Here is a 21,664-nt window from a genome sequence, read left to right on the forward strand (position 1 = left end):
ATGCACAATGCAATTGCTCACCACTTGCCAAACGATGCCCAGTTAGTTCCCGAGGAGCCATCCCTCTCAACCCCACTCCTCCCAGTTTATATACTGGGCATGACATCACATGGTATGGAATACCCCTTTGGCCAGTTGGGGTCAGCTGCCCTGGCTGTGTCCTGTGCCAACTTCTTGTGCCCTTCCAGCCTTCTTGCTGACTGGGAATGAGAAGCTGAAAAATCCTTGACTTTTAGTCTAAACACCACTTAGCAACAACACAAAACACCAGTGTGTTATCAACATTCGTCTCATACTAAATCCAAAACATAGCACTATACCAGCTACTAGGAAGAAAATTAACTATCCCAGCTAAAACCAGGACATTGTGTTATGATACTGTGTCCTTTCTTCAGAAAATCATATCAGATGTGATAAATAACTGCTTCTTTCACTTGTAAATTTTGTCCTGCAGAACAATAGCCATGAGTTGTAATGGAAAATACGACCTTAAATGTTCATGCTCTTTGTCAAACCTTTTTAACAATAAAAAAAAAGGCCACAGAACTCTGTTTCTTGTGAGCAGAACAGTTCTTAGCTTTTCCCCCCCCAATATCCCCATTGAACCATCCAGTATAGAGTCCTTCATATTAAAAGGGATCAGGTAAGGCCAAGTGTGTAAGAAAAGCAGCCTTTAAAGATGCTATTTGATACTAAGTTAATACACACTTTGTTAAGTGTCTCCTCAATACAGCTTCAGGCACTTTTATGTGTACCTACATCATCAGCTGTATAAAACTATTACTATTAGCTCAGACAGTGCTTATGTGGGAAAAGAGACTGTTCTCATCAACATGGATATCAAAGAGAAGGGAGGGAAAAAAATGAAGCATTTAGCACTGTAACTCTGAAAAACAGCTGAACTTTGTTCACAGCAGGTAACAACATCTCCTTGAGAAAACTGGGTGGGTCAGGCAGTTTATTACTGTTTTCTAGTAAAGCTGTTTTAGTTGACAGCCATATTTTGAAAGAGAAAATTTGTTCTTTGGGGATTGTTTGTACACTTACTTTTTAATATTTTGTTCACTGATTATGTAAAGAATAAGATTTCCAAGTAGGCAGTCTGCAATTTGCTTATTGTCATACGTGAAAACACTTTGCCACTTACAGTTTTCTGCTGATTCCTTGCTGTGATAGCTCGATCAGTTATTACAGAAATCACATGTTCTCTGCCCTGCACTGCAAGAGCTCAGTCTCAACTTGTGTAGTGCGCTCTTTTTGCTGAGTGCACCATATTTTCATTACAGAACCAGCCCACTGAACATATGAAAACTTAATTTAGAGAAGTAAAATGGCACTAGTTAAAATATTTCATATGTTTTATATAAGTGAAACCATGAAAGAGGGAAGAAGAAGACTTCTGAGGAATGTAAATTACTAAAGTACAACTGCTAACTAATGGATGGAGAATTTATTGCACTTACTGATACCTGTTTGCTGAAATTCACTTCTTTATTTCCCCTCATAAAAACATTATTACTACCTATAACAGGGAGCAAATGTAAAGAGCGGTATCTCAGGTAGGTTTGGGTGTGGTTGTGTGTCTATCAGGATGAAAGATCTATTTGCACTTAACCTTAGACTAATATTTGGATTTTCTTCTTGAAGCATGAGTTCTGGAAAACAAAAAGCAAAGACCTTACAAACAAAGCACTTTCAAACACTGGAGATCAGTCTGAAGGTCCTGATATTAAAGAAATCCAACTCTCTGCATTATATATGTAGATGGCAATAAAATAGAGTGCCTTTTGACTCACAGCAGGGCTGACTGGCCAGCATGGTTACACTTTCATTGCCTCAGAACTTCTGCAAGATGCTATTGGACACTAAGTCTAAAAAAGCGTTGGAAGAGCAGTTAATTTAAAGGGGCATGACAGAGAACGTAATGGTACTAACATCTGCTTACATGAACATTTTTGTTAAGAAAAGGGAAAAATGAATTTTGAGGAAGGAAAGGACAATATTGCTTTGCAATAGAACAAACCATAGCTGCTCTGCTTTTTAATAAGAATTTTTACCCTCAAAAAATGCAAAATGCCTTTGTAAAATGCAAGAGGCATGGCAGACCACAGAATTGAGCAACATTTTCCCATCTGCAATATGCCATGGCAGTCTGCCCTCTAAGGTCTAATTACCTCTTTCAAAAGACTTGTGTGATTGTGCAAGCTGCATACAATTTCTGTTCCTAATTCTTTTTCTTTAGGGTAATAATGCTGATACTTGAAGAAATTTCTTGCTATCCAAACAAGTGGAAAAGCATTTAAACAGTCAAAACACTGCTGTGGATATCAAACATGTATAATAAATTATGTTTCCCAGCACAGAACGTTGTCTAGACTAACCACCCAGTGCTGGTTTGTTGACTGAGACACCACTGTCCTGAGTCAGACCAGTTTACAAAATGGAAAGACAGCTTCCACATCCAGACCATTTTGGCCATAGTGTGTCATGGGCAGCACTTAGTTATGGTGACCGCAGATCATTACATTGCTCCTGAAATCCCTATTTATATCACCGCTAGAGGCTTACTCCCCTCTGCTATTTCATTCAGTAAAAATCTTTTCTATGCATCTGCCAAACCACTCATCCAGGGCCCTGCAGCACTTGCAAGCTTGTTTTGCAGGCTTACGTGCAGTCCATGTAGGAGGGGTGGGGAATGTTTATGGTACCAGCAAGTCCTTGTGTCATCCAGTCTGAATAGCCTTGGAAAGTGAATGCTATAGCTTGTGCTCCCTGATGTCATCACGCCTGTTAAAAGTAATATTGTACATTAAGTCTGTTGAGAAATAATGAATTGTAATGTGCTGTCTACAAGTTCTAATTGACCTCAACATTTTTGATCTTTTAAGTAAACACTGCATGCATAAAATTCATATAAAGCACACTTTATAAAATGATAGTTTTTGCTATCTTGTTTTCTACCTGCTGGCTTCAAAATGTGAAGGCAAAACACTAGTCTTCACACAAACTAAGGAAAGGCCAATAGTATTTGGTGTAAAACTTACTATACATCTCATTTGAAAGAATACTGTTTTTCTGTGACTTATAAAACAAAATACATCTGATACTAGAAGAATAATAGCTTGAAATAAAGTAGTTAATGCCAGAAGTGTTGTTGAGTTTGATGTCCTTATGCAGAGAATGCTGAATAAAGATTACATAGTAAAAAGCCTGGAAACTTTACAGTACAGAGGCTAAAAGAATTTTTTTAGAGGAGCATACCTTAATTTAAGAACTGCTCATTACATATAAATTGAAAATGTGCATCATATGAAAAACAAGTGGTGCAGTTACATTAAATATAGATATATTTATTAAGGCTTCTGACAGTTGAATTTCATAAAAACAGAACAAATACAATTCCTTAAAAAAATACAAAGTCAAACAGTCAAATAAGGAAGTATATACAAAACAGAATAATCATGTAGAATATTCTTAATCCAGAGGATTTGGGAAGCATGGAGGATACTAAGAACTTAAAATATTTGAGGGTGAGTGGATGTTATGCATCTACTAAATTGCAGCCGCGATGTCTGTATTCATTTTTGAAGCAAAATCATTTCATCAGAAAGGATTTTGGCATCAGGAAGCCAGGATGACTTCAGTTTGCAGGAATCTGTTTAGATTATGCATTGTTTGGGCCACTGGTTTGTTTCGTATCTGTGTATTTTAAAGAGGTGACTACAATCTCAGTGCCAAACAAATCCAAATTCTCTGCCTCCCTAGAAGTGTTGAAAACAGAAGTCAGAATAATGATGGTATTTATTAGAATACTTTATGCATTCTGACAATTCAGTATCTGATGCCTGTGGCCTCCTGTAGGATCTGCAAGGGCTAGTTCTGAGCTAGTTGCACGAGGCAGCTGAGCTATCAGAAAGATGCTTTAAAAAAATGGCCAGTGCTTTCCATGTTATCCCGTACTGTCCCATCAGCAACAAGCATGTTGAGAGAAAATACAGTGGCAGTAAGAGAGGTAAGGTAAAATGTAACCTTCTACCAGCTGATGCAGCTGGTAGTCGAACCAAACCAATAGAAAGTAAACCATAGCTCCTAGGCAATTTCTCAGTGCTGAGCAATCAGAACACCTGAGTGTTGGAACCTTAAGTCACAAGTGATCATAGCTGTTTGGCACAGTCCTCAGATTTCTCTCCGTTTGGGCACAGAACACAATTTTTGGGGAAATGCTCATAGTCTCCGTGTTTGGCCAAAGAAAGCAAAGTTAATAGCTCCTAGTGCTCTGTGCTGTGCATCAACAACAAGAGTATCTTCCCTCTGACTGTGTTTTAAAATTATTTTAGCTCAATCATGTACATTTTGCAAGTAGGAATTTTGTAGCTTATTAGAGGACTGACTGACACAGTTGTAAGACTTTGGCAAGCAAACCTTGGGTATTGCTGCTGCTGTCTTTTGGTAAAGTATCATATTCTGTAAGCCATACATGAGTAGACCATTATACTTGATAATAGACTATTTCCAGGTTCATTTTTTAAAAAAGATGAAATATTCATACCGGGTTCCAGGCTTTTCTAGTAACACTCTCTTCTGTAGGCCACTTAAGCTCTCAATTGTAACAGTTCTTCTGTTCTTGACAGTAACTTTGCATGACAGTAAAATATTATTTTGCATTACAGAAAATTTAAAATATGATCTCTCTTCCTAAAATCCCTGAATTCTGAAGATTCACTTTAATTTCTGAAGACCAAAGAATCACTTCTCTTATGTCTGCACGTGGAGGAACAGTGCTGTGAAACTCCTGTGCCAACTATTTTTATTACAACGTGTGAAGCAGCATCTGCAGAGTCAGGGTGTGGGCAGGCTCCTCTCCCTCCCTGCCTGCCAGCAAGCTTGGCAGTGCAGCTGTGCCAGCACAGAGGGATATTTGTTGTGCTAAATCTAAAGCTGCTGTAGAATATGTTCTCTGCCCTTTCAGAGTCACAGTTTGCTTCTCAGGCCAGTCTATAGCCACTATAATATACCCAGGATGTTTGGCAAAATCTGATGTTCGTCCTTCAGTTCTTTCTTTATTCCACATTTGCTTTCCTTTGTAGAGCACAACTTCAGAGCCCTTAATGCTTTGACATTTGAGAATTTCCTGACAGAACGCTTGGATTCTTCTCCATACAGGTTCCTGACTTTGCTACTCCATACACTTTATGTTTATAACTCCTCTTTAAATGAAGTTATCGACACCACCAGTTCACGAGATTTCCAATTTTCTGGGTGAGGCAACTGAGATGGAGAAGCCACACCAACTTCTGTTCACTTCAGGAGATTAAAACAGGGAGAAAAATGAAGGCAAAGTAATAGCTTTTCTCCCTTTGTGCTTCAAGATCTGTAGCAACTGAGGTGTCTCGTATCTCTCTGAGCCCCCAAACCTGTTCTTCTGAGCTCCCTCAGTCTGTAGCAGTCACCCCCTTCACACTGCAAATGACCCAAGGAAAGAACTTGTGGAGGACTTCTCCCGGTTGCAGAGCAAGGGGACCAGGGCAGTGTCATGGCAAGTCCTAACGTCAGAATGGCTGGCCAGGATGAGGAAAAGGAAAAGGTAATGTTTTGCTCACGTCCAGCTTAGTGTCCCATTTCCCACACTGGCCAGCAGCAGGTGATAATTAGGGAAAGAATACAGAAGAGGCCAAGTATGGAAAGACGCTTTGCTGGTATTTCCTTTGAGCTTTAGGCAGTCTGTGGCATAGAGACTTGCAGAAACCAGAGTTTGTATCTGCATTCTTGTGCTTAATGGATCTTGGTGGACTTTCTATCAATTTTTCTAATTTCTTTCTGAACCATTCATAGTTTTGGTACATGCAACATCCTGTAGTAATGAATTCTGTGATTCAGTTATGTTGTGTAACAAAATGTTTCCTTTTCTTTAAATCTTAATAATTTCATTAGGTGCCCCTAATTCACTTATCATGAGAAACAGTGAATAATTTTTCTCTGATTTGTTTTCTACTTACTTACATTGTATTTTTTTATCTGCTTTTCTAGAGAGAGGCAGCTTGACACCTTTGTTACTCTTCTCAGTACGTTTTCTGGGTATGCCGCATGGGTTTTTTGAGACAGGGTGACCAACAGTACAATCTATATTCATGAGAAGAAATAAAAAAGTAGTGTAACTTTATTTTTCTAAGAATTCATCTTTATTTTACCTTTCAGACATCTGTTGACTGACATTTTCATATATCTCTTTACTGGATGGTAATAGCTCATTTAAAGCTCATCACTGTGTATGTATAAACATAGTTACACAGTTGGAGGAAAACTTGTCTTTACTCTGCATTTATCAACAGTGAATTTCAACTGCCATTTTGTTTATGATCTGTATTATGAAATAATTTTAAACTTTTTTCAGTAGATTTGACTTTCCCATGTAATTTTGTATCATCAGCAAACTCCATTGCCTTCTCGTTCTCTCCTCTTAGTCTAATAATCCAGTAAGTTGAAAAGCATGGATCTCTGTTGGGCTGCACTGATAATCTTTCTTCCGCTGTTGTGAAATCTGACCTCTTGCTTACTGTACTTTAAAGCATATTAAATGATAAGCCCTCTTATCCTACAACAGCTTCATTTCCTTGGTGAGGGACTTTGTAAAAAGCTTTCTGAAAATATATGTACACTGCTATCAACTGATTATTCTTATCCACATGCTTACTGACTCCTTCAAAGAAAAAGTATAGATTTACAAACCAAGACTTAAAAATTTTGTTGATACTTTGCTATTTTACTTATCCAAGTGTCTTCTAATTCTATTATTACAATCTAATTTCTTCATGAAATCTTGAGTAACACCAGAGGTTCTTTACTACCACAGAGTTTATCAAAACTTTCTGTGCAAAAAAAAGGAAAGTTACTGGGGATCTAAAACAAGTATAAAATATTAAAGGTTTTTTTTCAGAATTGCTTTCAGGCACCTAATAAAGATGATATTTAATTGCAGCAATTAAGAATCTGTCAGCACTACTGAATTTCAAATGAACAGCTGTAATTTTGGTACTTGAAGAGACAGATGAGAAAGACCACAACAGCATATTTAATACTCTATATTTTAGAAGAACTGAGTCTTTATAATCCACCAGTATTATGGTGAATTACTAATAAAATCAAGCAATTGCATTTTATGCAGAGTGAGATTTACTTATATGGCCCTGGTTTCCTGCAACAGCATCAACATCTCATGACTCAACACTGCTACCTTATTTCTGCACCAATGCATCATGTATCCAGCCCAGCTGATTAGCTGGAATAATTATTCAGACTTCTGGAACAAAAATGAGACAGTTGCACTACACTAACTACAGTTAGGGTACTGTGCTACTAGAAAGCATGCCTTTCTTCAGTAACCTTGAGCTATGAGCCATACCCAAGGCAGGACTTCAACATCAGATTAGCAGGAACTCGAGAGGCAAGTTCCATCATTATTCAAGTATCTGAATTTTTCCTTCTGTATTTAATAAGAAAACACATCAAGGCTAGACAATAGTTTTTATCCCTTCTATTCTCAGCATCACCTTTACATTCACTGAAGTTTGTTGACCTTACTAAGGTTCATGGCTAAACCAATATACTCTGTATATTTCCAACCTGGAACTAGTATAATTCATTAACATTAGGACCTATAGTTGGGAGAAATAAGCTTTTGACTTCTGCAAAACACAGCAACCTGTTTCCTCAATGAGAAGCATGTCACTAGTGCTTCACACTTAACCACTGTCTGCCAAATCACTTACCAATCCCGAGTCCTGATCCTGAGGCACTGGAGTAAGAAACCTTGACAGACAACCATTAATTACCTTTCAAAAGAATTGTGTTTCTTTGGGATTTTGTACACAATATATGTACAAGATATTTCACCCTCAGATGAAATATGAGAAAGACAGTGAGATTTGCCATTAGCCATTCTAAATGAAGCCTACAGAAGAGCCCATCTAAACAAATAGAAGGAAATTAATCAGAGGCAAATAGGACCTGTAAAGCTGTGTATGTGCATAGGTTCTCAATGGTGTATACAGCATTGCAGCTAAATGCGGCTGAACGCAAGAGACACAACATACTGCAAATCATTTCTGGGGAAAACTGTGACAGTAATCAAAGACAAGATACCAAAATGTGAGAGAGAGGTGAGAGTTAAGCTGCTAAATCTTAGGGGGAAAACTAATGTGTATAAGATACAGTTTCTTAATTCAGAGATAATACAATAACGGACAGCTTTCAAATTATTTGGCTAGCTAGAAGCAATGTATTTGATTTTTGAGGATAAATTGTAGTAATTATCCCCAAAAGGACATCATGAGTAACCATCCACAGGTTTTCTACATGATACTATGGGAGCAAATGAATCAGGCATATGCTTGTGATGTGGTGCCAGTGGGGGAGGGAAGGAGAGAGAGACCAGATGTTCCTTAAGAAGCAAGATTTAATAAGAAAGAAAAAGCAGAACCTCCTCCTAATAAGATCAACATACTCCTCCTTGGTTTTCATTCAAAAGAAAAATTTCAGGAATGTCCTGCAGAAATTTAGATGGCTCAGGAAAAGGTATGTACAAAAGGCTTTCATACACTTACTTTACTTAAGGAAAATAACCACAAAAACAGGTAGCAAAGAATGGAACAGAATTCACTCTTTTTTAACTAATCCTTAATCATCGAATACACTGCCTAAGCAGGAGCAAGTAAAATAGAAAATCAGCAATTCTTATTATAAGAATAAAATTGCAACAGAAGGATCAGTTGTTGCCATTAGCCTTATTCTGGCTCCTGATAAATTCTGATGATATTTTTGACCCATTTATCTAAAAAATACCGCTCTACTTCAGATGGCATTCCTACTTAGAACTAGCATTATGTGGCTGCTCATCAGCTGTCCTTAATTCTGCTTCTTCCAGGTGTCTGAGAAGAATCATTTTGTTCAGATCCATTACAAGGATCCTTGTGTCTTAGATATCTTCATGTCTAAGGGTTGCAACTAAAAGTCATAACCTATAACTAAAAGCCATGATGTTTTCTGAATTGGAAATGGATCTGGTGCCAACTGAATATAATGGGAGCATGTGACAAGCAGTTGATTATATCTTCAAACAGACAGAACCAGTTCATTATATAGAGTCATTTCAGTGATTATTAATGCGAGCTTTCCCCCCCAAGGCAGGACTATGGCTTTCTGAAGTATGAGGAACTTGCTATAAATATTAGGAATACAGCTGGTCATGAGGTGGCAAGACACTGATCACAAAGCAGACATTTTTTGTGTTAATGATCTGAATCAATGCTTTGATTTGAAATCTCAGATCTATTATGATTGCTTAGTCTTCAGAAATGGTGTACAACAGAACTGAACCTTAACAACTCCATGCTACCAGAGAGACATTCTGTTTTGTTATGAACCAATCTGGCAATGTAAAAAGGTCTATTGTGTATTGGAATCTGGTTCTTTTGTTTCTGAGCAAGTATCAGCAACTGCCTTACATGGAAACAGCACATTAACAATATGATAAGCATTTAATGAGTGTTAATGAAAGAATAGTTACAGTTATGCTGCAAAAAGGAAAAGAAAAGGATTAAGTCAAGACTGTTTGCCTAAGATTCAAATACCTGATGAATAATCAATTTTCTGATCATCTTTCGTAAGCAATTATTTATCATTTGCATAATTTAGACCTCTGTGGAGGATAGGATTAGCTAGTAAATACTACAGAGTCATCAATTATACTGTCAGTGTTTTGAACACTCAGTTTCAAAACACATGATGAAAGAACAAAATGTCAATGAGATGATGACATGAAGACAGGCAGACATCTGTGTCTACTGAAAAGTAACTTTGTTCAGCTAGTGTTATACCTAGTGAGCATCCTTAAACTGCACGGGTGTCTGTATATGCATGCACATGCATGCATACCCCTCAGGGTCCAAATTAATTTTCATAAAATTCCCTGAACAGAACACAATGTTGTGTTTATAATAAGCCACTATTGACCAACCTGGAGGTCATTTCATATTTATTTGATAAGGTAGTCTATATATAGAGCTGTGTAATTGCCGTTGAAACTAAAGTTCTGCCATAAACATGGAAAAATCCCAGTATGATATGCATCTGTCCTCAAGGCCATATTTGAAAACTTCCATGTTGATATCTTTGATATTCTAACAAATGCTGACATGATGTGTTATAGTAGAATGGACCATTCTGACATCTAAGCATAAATATTATACTTTGGGAAAATAAGAAAAATACAGATTTAGTTTTAGAATATACAGTTTTGTAATGCTAATTCTGTTACTGCTTTTTGAAGAAAACTAGCATAAATGAGGGTTGGATAGTGACTACAGGATATAATTTTTCAGGGAAGATAGGTAACTCCAGGCAACAAAAGTTGTTACTTACCTGAATCTCTGAAAATTCAGACCATATGCAGCTGAAATTTGGTGCTTCCAAAAGTGTCAAAAAATTCTGGCATGCTTTTGAAATCTGATCAAATTATTTTGCAGGATGAGGTTTAGTGTATTTATGGCATGAAATACACTAACTTACTTTACACTCACTTCTATTGATTTTCATATGCTTAGTATGCATTTTATAACTACACTATGTATGCCAGTACAGGACACTTGTGAATCAATTAACTTTTTTTTCCCTGGTTCAGTAATGTCTTGGATTTAATTGTATGCTTTATTTGTATGGTGTTTCTATCTTTATTATCTAATTTAAACTATGGTATGAAGATTTTTGAAATCTGGCTAGAAAAGCAAAAATTGCTTTCTCCTTAAAGGTGAAAAGGACTTGTTGGGCTGTCCCAACTGTAAATAGTCTGACTTGGGTTACGTTAGATACCAACATAACAAAGAAAACCATAACATTTATGTAACTACAACCTATATCAGAAGAGACAAAGCACAAACAGGTCAGATGTTGCAGTGGCATCTGACAGGAATGACTTGTCCTCTTGAAACTTTTTAGATTTGGTAAGACAAAAACTAAACATGGTGAATGTTACAGTACTTAAATATTATGAAATTAGACCTAAGGAGCAGTGCTTCGGACTGCATGTTTTGATGCTTAAATGCATTGTAGCGGGAGGCTGAGGTGCCCAAGGTCCAAATGTTCTACTCAGCCTGGAAAAAACTAATGTCTAATTGTGGTACCTTTATTTTATACAGCCTCTACAAAAGGAAAGGAAAGATTTATTAAGCCAGATTTGAAATACTAATAAAGTAGGAGTTTGATTCAGTTTTCTACTGAGCAACTCCCCTAAAAGAGATGCTGTAATGGCTTCCTGTCTTTTTTGGTGTTATTTCAGGGATAATAAACAAAACATAACCTATACTTGAAGTATCCCAGTCCAGAACCAAGGACTGCCAAATTCCCTTGTTGCCCATGTTTATTCTGCCTTGTTCCTTCAATGTGACATTTTCTGCTGAATAGTGAACAGCATCAGTGATCAAGGGGGAGGCTGGCACCCATTTCATTCTAATCTTACAGGGAGCTGGTTAGTAAAAACAGAATTAGATTTCTTCCTACTGAAGTCTGAAATTCCAGGTTTACCATTTCTGAGGCTGTATGCAGATGATAGCTTCCTTCTTGCTGAGTGTCTAATCTGAAAAGAGGATGTGGTATTGTGAAACCTGTATGAACAGACACACCTAACCCACAGTTCTCTGTAAAGAGCCTGTTTTAAACATGCCCATTTAGTTAGTGTCACCTACTGGTTATCTCTTTTAAACTTCTCCCAAATTTATAGTGACACCAAATTGCCCTTTGGAACTATTTGGACCTTCTTAATCACAAAAATAGACTTGTGCAACTGTTTTTACTTCTGGAACTGTGTACTTACGTACTTCATCATTGAAATTAGTGGGTTCATAAGGAAATATGCCTGAGGATGTGGGAGTTCTGCATGCCTCAGTCCTAGCCCCTCCTTCAGGGACTGCATGTGCCTTTTGCATTGCATTTAATTTTTACTGAAACAGCATTGGAAACAGACTGCAGTCTGGTTTTCTGTGTCTTAAGAGTTTAGCTTTTTCACCAGGAAAAAACCCCAAACAATTCCTGAATTATTTCACATTACTAAAAATAGGTTTCATTAAAAATTAAGAGAGGTTAGGCTTTTATGCATGTTCTAATTCAAATCCCTATTTTAGCCACTCATTATAGGTTTTGCAACCACATAAATGGTAGGGTCTTGACCAGACATGCTAATTTAGAATACTTAACAAAGGCATCCAGCATCCTCATAGCATCTGATGAGAGTCGGTGCCTCCAGAATAAGTAAGGAAGCTTAAATGAGGCATTTGGTTCAAACTGTCAAAATTACATACTTGCATATAGGTTGCTTATATGCAAATGAACACGGACTGATTGCCAAATGACTGACATCAAGATTTTCACCTCGGAAAGCATGTACAAACCTCGTTTCTCACAAAATAAAATAGGGGTTTTGTGTTAGTGCCTAGTGCACTTTTGCCTTGGGTAGCACTAGAAATTTGGCAAGATGAATTGCAAGAGGCCCATATCCTGTACACCATGCATGTGAACTGGCCAAGACGTAAGGAAGTTTGCACAGCAGCTGCTGGCATTTTGCCTGGATTAGTTGCTGCAATTTGCATTTATTTTCACAAGCAATGAATCTGTCCCAGAAGAAATGATAGGTCACTACCACTTGCTGTGTTTTTACCCTTTTTTTTTCTGCTTTGCAATACTTTTATATATAATTCTATGTTCAGACCTCGGAAATACTCTTTCCTCGTTGTGTCCTTTTCTCTTTGACCAAAACTGATGCCAGTTCTGTCTTCCCTACACCACCAGTTCTTTTAGGATGCAGCTCAAGCAGCTCTCTGCCTGCTCTGTTTTGGGACTTGGGGATCTAGCTACAAGACCAGGTTGTGCCTTTATTTACAGCACCAGATTAGCATAATGTGTGATTAAGCGTTGCATCATAAATGCAGACATATTCTGTCAGGCATTTCTTTAGCTACTGAAGGTGTTTTTGTGTGTAATACCGACATGAAGGCATCTCCACTTGTGCCACAGTTTCACTATCACTTTGAACTAACATACAGTAACACTGAAAACAGAGAGGCTGGCCTGCAGCTTCCTCTCTCCCTTTCCTTTCTTCCAGCCACTTTTACTCTTCTGTTGCTTTGCAACTTGTGCTTCCACAGGTGCTTACACACAACTCAACCAGGTCTGGAGATCTAACTGGGGGTAATATTAGCCCCTCAAAAAAATAAGTATGTTTAGTTAGTTTTGAGTAAACTAAAAGATACTTTTAAATGGATCAGCTTTACTGCGCAGTTCGTTCACCTGCCAAATGACTGCTCGTGCTCACACTGGTAGCACCAGAACAGGCACAAGCAATTCAGAGCAGGTAGGACCAGGTCCTTCTTTTGGAGGGGCGGTTTTAAGTGATTGGCTTACAGAGGTACGCTTTCTGTGCTGATACCACAGGCCAGAAAATAAACCCAGGATTGATCCTTGTTGCACATTCAGAGATCGAATACAAAGTTATTACCCGCCCTCAGCGAAATCCTGGTTGCTTCTAGACATTAAGGACATAAAACCAGTATGATCAAGTTTCTGTAAGGGTGTTCAAGATCAATAGAAGTGTAAAAAATTATTATAAATATTGTAGAACATATTTATATTTAGTTTAGTTTTATGGCAAAAGGGACACACACTGCTTATGTACGTAGTGTTTACGTTGCTCCTACCAATTAAAAAGTTGAGGAATGCTGCAAAGCTTTTCAGATGGAAATGTGGGCTATAACCTTAAGTCCCAATATATTACATTTTATAAATGACACAGGATTAAGCCTGGTCAGTTTTCAGACTGGAGATCTTTTGTCAAAAAACTTGCTGTCATAGGTGTGGCACAACTAAGTAGAAACAGCATCTTAAAGCTCATAATAGTATTGCTGGATGTTTGTGTTGAAGATGCCTACTGAAGTAGTATAACTCCGACTATATTCTTCACAATGTAATAATAATGCAATAATAATGCTTGTATTACCGCAGTGTCTTCAAATTTTATCAGTAGTCAACGCCACATATCTTAAAGAGTAGTATTACCTTTTATGAGCACAGATACCTAAATCTTGTTTTTATAGTTAAGACAGTTCAGTTGAAGAATTTGTTCTTCCTAAGTAAAAACATTGCTAAATGGATGCTTCTGAGTGCAGGCAATGATTTTCAATACTATGAAAATTGCATTGCAGTAATAGGTGATCATTTTATAGTTCAGTTAGACTACGACCTCACCTGGAGTACTGCGTTCAACTCTGGGGCCCCCAGCATAAGAAGGACATGGACCTGTTGCAGCGAGTCCAGAGGACGGCCATGAAGATGGTCAGAGGGCTGGAGCACCTCTCCTATGAAGACAGGCTGAGAGAGTTGGGGTTGTTCAGCCTGGAGAAGAGATGGCTCTGGGGAGACCTTACAGCAGCCTTCCAGTACCTAAAGGGGGCCTACAGGGAAGATGGGGAGGGACTCTTTATCAGGGAGTGTAGTGATAGGATGAGGGGTAATGACTTTAAACTGAAAGAGGGTAGATTTTGATTAGATATAAGGAAGAAGTTCTTCCATTGTGAGGGTGGTGAGGCACTGGACCAGGTTGCCCAGAGAGGCTGTGGATGCCCCACACTGGGAAGTGTTGGCCAGGAAGGAAGGCCAACCCGCCAGGCCATGAGGCTTTGAGCATCCTGGTCTAGTGGAAGGTGTCCCTGCCCATGGCAGGGAGGTTGGAACTAGATGGTCTTTAAGGTCCCTTCCAATCCAAACCACTCTATGACTCTATGATTTGCGAACAAAGCAGATGAAAGCTGCTAAAATACAACAAATTCATAGTTATCAAAACATTTACCTTTATCAAAATGTTGGCTGAATCTGAATCTGCAGCCTCTACCACTGCAGTATAATGATAAATGCTGCATAATATGGGCTTGGAAGAGAAAAAAAAAAAGAACTGTTTCAAACAACAGAGGAAATACATGCAATGAGTACAGTAACAGAGGTGCATATGTGGCTAGAGTACTGGTGGACAAGCCAGCTCAAAGTTTCAAAAGTGCTGAGCACCACAGTTGTAAACTCATGCCTGGTGCAAAGACATAGGTAAATTTGCCTAAAATAGAATCAACAGGGCAAAAGAGCAACCATAACTTCTTCACAGCGGAAACACTGTAATGAGATGAAAACTAATTACAGTGTTTAGGGCAAGACAGATCTGGTAGGCAGAATAGTTTATATACTAAACATCTAGTGGTACTTAGACCATGCAGTGACTCTGCAGTTCCTGATTTATTCATTAGTCCTGGAACAGACAGATTACACATACATTTCTACTGGCAGGTTTTGGGGGGAGGGAGGGAGAGCTAATTCTGCTGAAAATTTCTACTTCTGTTTCAGTGAAAAGGTTTTATTTGAAAAAAGTCTTGAACATCATTAGCTCCTGAGCAGGAACTGATTTAAGTAGTAGAAAGGTTGATTTGAGAGTACTGTTTACATCAAGTAACCCTCAGAAATCAGCACTCCAAAATGCTGACGTTAAACTCTGATTTAATTGAGCAGCTGCTACAAGTGAATAGGAGTTGAGATGGCTCAGCACTTTGTTCCTCTGTTCTGCATGTACACAATAGATTTGGCTCAACAAGAGCATTTTTTATTAAACAATGCTTTCATTTGCAGCAAGATGCAGCATATAATTGCATCATACTCTGATTAGAATATAAGGACATTATCCTACAGTTCTGCGTTCTTAACGTCTATGGCACAGGTAGTAAATATAATGATATGGCTGTTCTTCCAGCCTCAATACGTGCAGAACGCACATTGTAAGGCGGATCTTAATCATGAGATTCAATGCCTTCGCTGTTTCTTTCTTTGCTAAAATGCCGGATCATGTTCTAACTGGTTTTATTTCTTCAAACCTTAAAAGTTCCAAGAATTGCGAGGACAAAGAATGTGATCGTACAAATGAACACCAGAAGCCAATCGTCTTTTTCATAGAGAAATAAACATTTGGATGCCTAGTAAGTTCTGCTGGAAGACTGAAGCGACGTTGCGAGTTCAAAGGCTGAGTCAGTTATCAAAGCTGGCTAACACACAGAGGACGGGGTGACATGGCTGGGCTAGCACAAGGACAGTGGCATCCCAGACGGCAGGCCAGTCTGAGAGCGTGAGGGATCAGAAGCGGAACAGCAAAACCACACAGCTGGTCTTGTTTTACAGTTGCAGTGGTAAAACATCTTAATATCCACGAATGCGAGAAGATTTAAGAGTAAGAGATTGCCTTGATTCGTGGTTTTCGTGCTGCTTAGTAAAGGGAAGCAGAGACGCGAAGCTAGAACTTAACAGAAAGCCTGGCAGCACGTCACCGTAAAGCGACGAGCTTTCACAAAACGCAACTAAAACCCCAAACCGCGGAGAAGTTCGTGAAGGCGTACAGGTGGCCACGGGTCTGCCCGAGACTAATGGGGAGCCACGTCCCAAGCGCCCAGGTTCCAGAGGCAGTGAGGAGACCCGGGCGCCCACCGCTCCCCTTGGTGGCCGTCACGAAGCCCCCCTCATGGCCTCCAGCCCCAAAAGCCCTCTCGGCCCGCGGACAGGACGCCTTCTTGCAGCAGTTTGGGAGGCCTGCCTGCCCGCCGCGCCGTCCCGTGGAAGAACGAGGAGCCTCCGCAGGGTGCGGGGCGCTGAGGCAGCTGCGGGCGGCGGGAGCCGCTGAGGAGAGGCTGCTCCTCCGACGGAGGGCGGCCGCGGCCTAGGCGGCCCCGCGTCCGCCGAACCCGGCCCCGCGCGGCGCCCCGCGGGCCTGCCCCGGCCCCGGGCGCGCCTGGGTGTGGGCGTGGGGTCGGCCGCGGACCCCCGCGGCCTCGGCTGTGCCGGCCGGCTTCTCTCACGGCCCGCGGGTCGCGCCCAGCCCCGGCGGCGGCGCCGCGGCCCCTTTAAATGGAGGCGGGGCCGAGCCCCAAAGTTTGCACAAGTTGTGGAGCGGGGCCGGCGGCCGCGCGGAGTTCTCTGTCCGGCCCGGCCACGGCGCCCCCCGGCCGTTAGGACCCCGTCCCCCCGCCATGGACTACCTCACCACCTTCACCGGCAAGGGCGGCCGCCTCCTGCGCGGCACCGCCAGCCGCCTCTGGGGGGCCGTGCCCGGCGGCCTCCGCCAGGTCCGCTTCCCGGACAGCCGGAGCCGCGGGGCACCGGGCCCCGCCAAACCGGCGCCAGGTACCGGCGGGGAAGGGGCCGGGGGGCGCGGGGACAGCGCTCGGTCAGGGGCCTCTCCGGGCACCGGGTTCGGCTTCTCGCGCCCTCTGAGCCTCCCCGGCGGGGAGCGAGCTGCGGGGGAAGCGAGAGCGTTGCGGGAGCAGGAGGGGGCGAGGGTCCCTTCCCCAGCCGGGAGCGGCCCGCGGCTCCCCGCCCTGCCCCGGGCTCGCAGCCTTGCCCTGCCGTGTCCCGGCGACCTGCGGCCGGCTGCTCTGCCCGAGCGGCGGGGGAAGGGGGCGAAGGGAGGGCGGGGGGGTGGGGGGGGCCGGCAGGCGGGCCAGGGCCTGCCCCGCCGCCGTGCCCTGCCGTGCCGTGGCGGGGCGGCTGCCCTGCCGCCGGCGCCTGCCTGAGCGGAGGCTGCGCCCCGAAGGGGTTGCAGCCCTTCTAGTAACAACAAGAAACCAAACCGGCAGCTTTGCTCTTGCTGCTCGTGTTCCTGATTTCAGTGAGAGTACTACTGCGTTGACTTTCGTTTCGTTACCCACCCCTCCCACACACAGGCACCATTTCCTGGTACTTTTACTGACCAGGGTGAGGGAAAGCGACTGGAGCACGAGCTCCCTGATTTGAGGTCTCCTTGGTGTACGAGGTGGTTTCTGCCTCTCAGGTGCTCCTGAAGAACAGGCAGCAGTACTTTGGGAGTAGGTCTGGTGATGGTAAGGGCAGAAGTAGTACCTCTGCCTTTCCGTGGTCGGACAGCAGGCAGTAAGTGACTCTTTTTGTCCCGTCCCTGGGAGGAAGAGGGCCGCTTCTGTCACCCTCTTTTCTTGATAATGTTGTTGGGCTGTACGTATGGGTATTGTAACTTGCTCATCTGAAGCGAGTACTCGGATTGGTGAGAAACACCTGGAAAACTGGAGGGGTGGACAGTGAACGTACGCAGACTGTGGATGCAGAAGAGGACTGGGCAATAAGGACTCTAGGAGCAATCAGTGCTATTGATTGGCAATTAAAAACAAACCATGGTGTAACTAGTAAAAGCACTATGGTCTAAGGACTGCTTGGAAAGAAGACGACATATGAATTAAGTTTGTGAAAATGCTTTCTAATAAATTTGAAGAGCAGCTTCCCGTTTCAAGAAGCTCTGTGCTAAGTGGATAATCGCATTTTTGTCATTGTCCATAGGTAATGCTGAAGTCAGGTCTCTAATGAAAGGTAAGATTAAAGACCGTTACATTTCTTTGTTACTTTAGGTTATTTTGGAAGAGTAAAATAGTTGTTTTTTAACAAGAGAAACAAGGTCTGGTACTTACTGTAGTAGGCAAGGCACTAGGAAGGCTTGTGCAGTCTGTCAGATGTAGATGATGTCTCCTCGTGTGCCTTGGATCACACTTCTTGCACAGAACGGATAATAGGCAATGAGCAATATTTACAGTGCCACTCTTTCTCTCTTTATTCTGTGTACCCCAAGACATACAGGGAGAGGAAGAGACAGCAACTAGTGTTTCAGCAGTGAGATGAAGTATCTTGAATAAGGCCTCTACAAAGTGTTAAAGGCTTGTTGATAAAGATTACTTACACACTTTTGCATAAGCAAAATGGCAGTAAAACTCTTAAGCTTTTTCTGGTCTTCTGATCAGTTACAAGGCCATGTGTTCAGCTGTTTGTCTAAAGTGTCTCCTGTGATACATGTGATTTCTTGGAGGGAGAAGCTCTCTATGACTGTTTTTCCCCTCTTGCTCAGGGATAAAGGATTAACTTAGACTGCATTATAATGTTTTGTTTTGTTTTTTCCCTAGCTTTGAGCAGGAAGTGATTTCCTCAGATAATTCCATAATGTAATACTTAAATTTTGTGTTAATGAAAAGTGACTGCAGTTCAGGAATGCAGGGTGGGTTTCTGTGTACATAGAATTTTTGACAGAACCATACTTTGAGTTTTTCCTAACCTAGGCAGAGCACACTGTGTGAGGCAATTAGATCCTGGCCCTCCCATGCTGTCATCTTCTTCACGGGGTTTCTGTCAGTTACGGGCAGAAACAAATTCTTGTGACTGTAGAATTCTTCTTCTGGCAAGCATTTTGCTGGCTTTCACAAACCTCTTGTGCCCTGGTAATGGGTGCTGTGGAGGCTGTAACAATGATTACAATACTTCAGTTGAAATCCAACACTGTTTTAATTAGAGATGGGTCCCCTGACATTAACTTAAACCTTAATGGCAAATTCTAACTACTCCAAATGTTCAATCTCTGTATGTGGTGTTCTGGATCCAGGCCTACTTATTATTCTATCTTTTTGCCTACTTAGGACTTTCAGAAGGATCTTTTCAGTGTTCATTTTCCTTGCATGGTTCAGTTGTGACTATGCATTACTTCTTAAAAGAATAGTTCTTCATAAATACCTTAAAACCCTGTTTCACATTTCTAAAAGAAACCACGACCTTTTTTTCTTAATTATTTTTAATTTCACATCTACAGTAAAGTATTTCAATTTTATTTGTGTAATATTAGTAAATTTACATTTACTGTTTTCTCACTTGTCTTTCTAAGCAGTTCAACAGCTGCTCTATAAGGTTTCCAAGTTCAGGGAGGCAAGTCTGTTCAAGTGCTGTACCTTAAATCACTGTTCTGAGCCTGTGTACTTCTTTGGGTACATACAGAACAGTTTATAGTATTTCTTAGCAGGGAGAAAGGAGACACTGGGAGACTGAGTAGTGCCATAGGAGGCTGTAAACCTGTTTAACTAGTTAACATTGTTTGTGTCAGCAGCCAAGTCAGTGACATAACTTTAGAAAGGCATTTTGTCTTTTAATGATTGTGGTGGAGGATAAAAATGCAAGGAGAACCAGAAATTCTAGAGAAAGCATCTGGCTTTAGTAAAGGCACTAACAATAACTTCAGAGTGTAAAATTCCTTTAAAAAATAAAAGGCCTTGTGGGCTTTGAAATACAACTTCAAAAGATAGTCTGTTGATAATTTCTAGGAAGGGCTAGTATGTATGTATTCAAGGCCTGGATTTACCTAGAGACTTTAGCTTGGACAGAATGTAGCTTTCTCGTTTATTGGTATATATTGTGTTGAAGTTGCATGTGTGTGTTTATTTGCTTTAAGATGCAACTCAAGGCTTTAGGGAATGTGTGATTAAGGATTATCTTTACTGCAGAATTAACTTGAACGTTCAGTTTAATTTAAGTCTCATCTATGCAAACCTCTTACTTAAATGAGCCAACAGCATGTCTCATAGTTTAGTATGCTCTTTGCTTTGTCTGCTGTGTAAGGGGGAGTGTGGCTGGCAGCGAGGGACATGGTTAAGCTTCTTTTCTGTGGCACTGGTGAGGCCATACTTTGAGTATGCTTTTTGGTTTGGTGTACCACTATTAAAGAAGGCTGCTGAGAAACTGTAGAGGGTCCAGCCAGTATGCTGAGGGGCGTAGGGCACATGACCTTTGAGGAGGGATTGAGGGAGCTGGGCTTTAGTCTTGCAAAGAGGAGACCAAGGCAGCTTAGAGGCAATCTTAACTGTGACCTACATCTGCCTAAAGGGGCACACTCTTCTCAGTAGTAAGAGATGATAAAAGAAGGGGCAGCAGCCACTAGTTTTAGCCTGGGAGGTTCAAATTGGACAATAGAAAAAACTTAACAAGGAGAGTGGTTCATCACTGGGACAGATTACAGTTTTAAGCTGACTTAATTTGATATTGACAATGTTTCTGCTTCAAACTGAGGCTGGAGTAGATGTACTCAAGAGGTTTCTTCCAGTTAACACTTTCATTCTGTGAGGATATACTTCCGTACCTGGGTTCTCATGCTTCTTCCCTCGGGACATTTTCACTTCACTTCTGTTTGCGGTCACTTCATGGAGGGAGGTGATACACTGCACAGGCAGTCTTGACTTCCTGCAGTAGTCTGTAAGTACAGAAGTTAAAGAAATGAGAATCAGTGATTCAGAACTTCTTGCTCAGAGAATCCTCTTAACCAGTCTGTCAGGGAAATTGTTCTAGCTCCCTTCTATTAAAAGATTTTGTTGTTGTTGTTTTTCTCCCTCAGGCTCAACTTGATTGTTCAGTTCTGAACCATGTGGCCTGTGGGTTTATTTACATTTTTTTCTTAATCAGCTTTTGAGTCTTGATTGGTGAGATAACCATACATGGTATATCCAGTAAGCCATGTGGCCTGTCAGTCCTCTGTACTATGGTGAAGGTAGCAGCAGCCCATTAGAAAGATAAATGTCCAGGGCCAAGTTATAGTACATTTGTCAAGTCTTGCTGTAAAAGTTAGTATCTTCCTTTCTAAAAATCTGTCTCAGAATAAAGCATGCATAAGAATAAAGTAGGTTATTTCTTCACTTCATCCTTATTCAGTACTTCGCTTTTAAGAAATTAACAGGTGTATGATCAAGTATGAGAGAGGCTTCAAAGTGGGGAGACACAGTTCTGCAAG

At 41.0% G+C, this 21,664-nt stretch overlaps 1 protein-coding gene across 10 annotated transcripts in view; it reads left to right on the forward strand.

Annotated features, from left to right (window-relative positions):
- The window catches only part of OXR1 (oxidation resistance 1), a 304,340-nt gene that overhangs the window by 197,865 nt on the left and 84,811 nt on the right, over positions 1-21,664 (forward strand). For 2 of the 10 annotated variants that reach the window (XM_049821627.1, XM_049821674.1), the window contains exon 1: positions 17,091-17,247. The exons of the other annotated variants lie outside the window; for them this stretch is intronic. In XM_049821627.1, coding sequence (XP_049677584.1) covers positions 17,094-17,247 — 154 coding nt within the window. In that variant the 5' untranslated portion in view covers positions 17,091-17,093. Of the gene's footprint in view, positions 1-17,090; positions 17,248-21,664 lie in introns of those variants that run through there. 10 annotated transcript variants of the gene reach the window in all.

This window comes from Accipiter gentilis, chromosome 2 (genome assembly GCF_929443795.1).
Source record: "Accipiter gentilis chromosome 2, bAccGen1.1, whole genome shotgun sequence".
Taxonomy (NCBI): Eukaryota; Metazoa; Chordata; class Aves; order Accipitriformes; family Accipitridae; genus Astur; species Astur gentilis.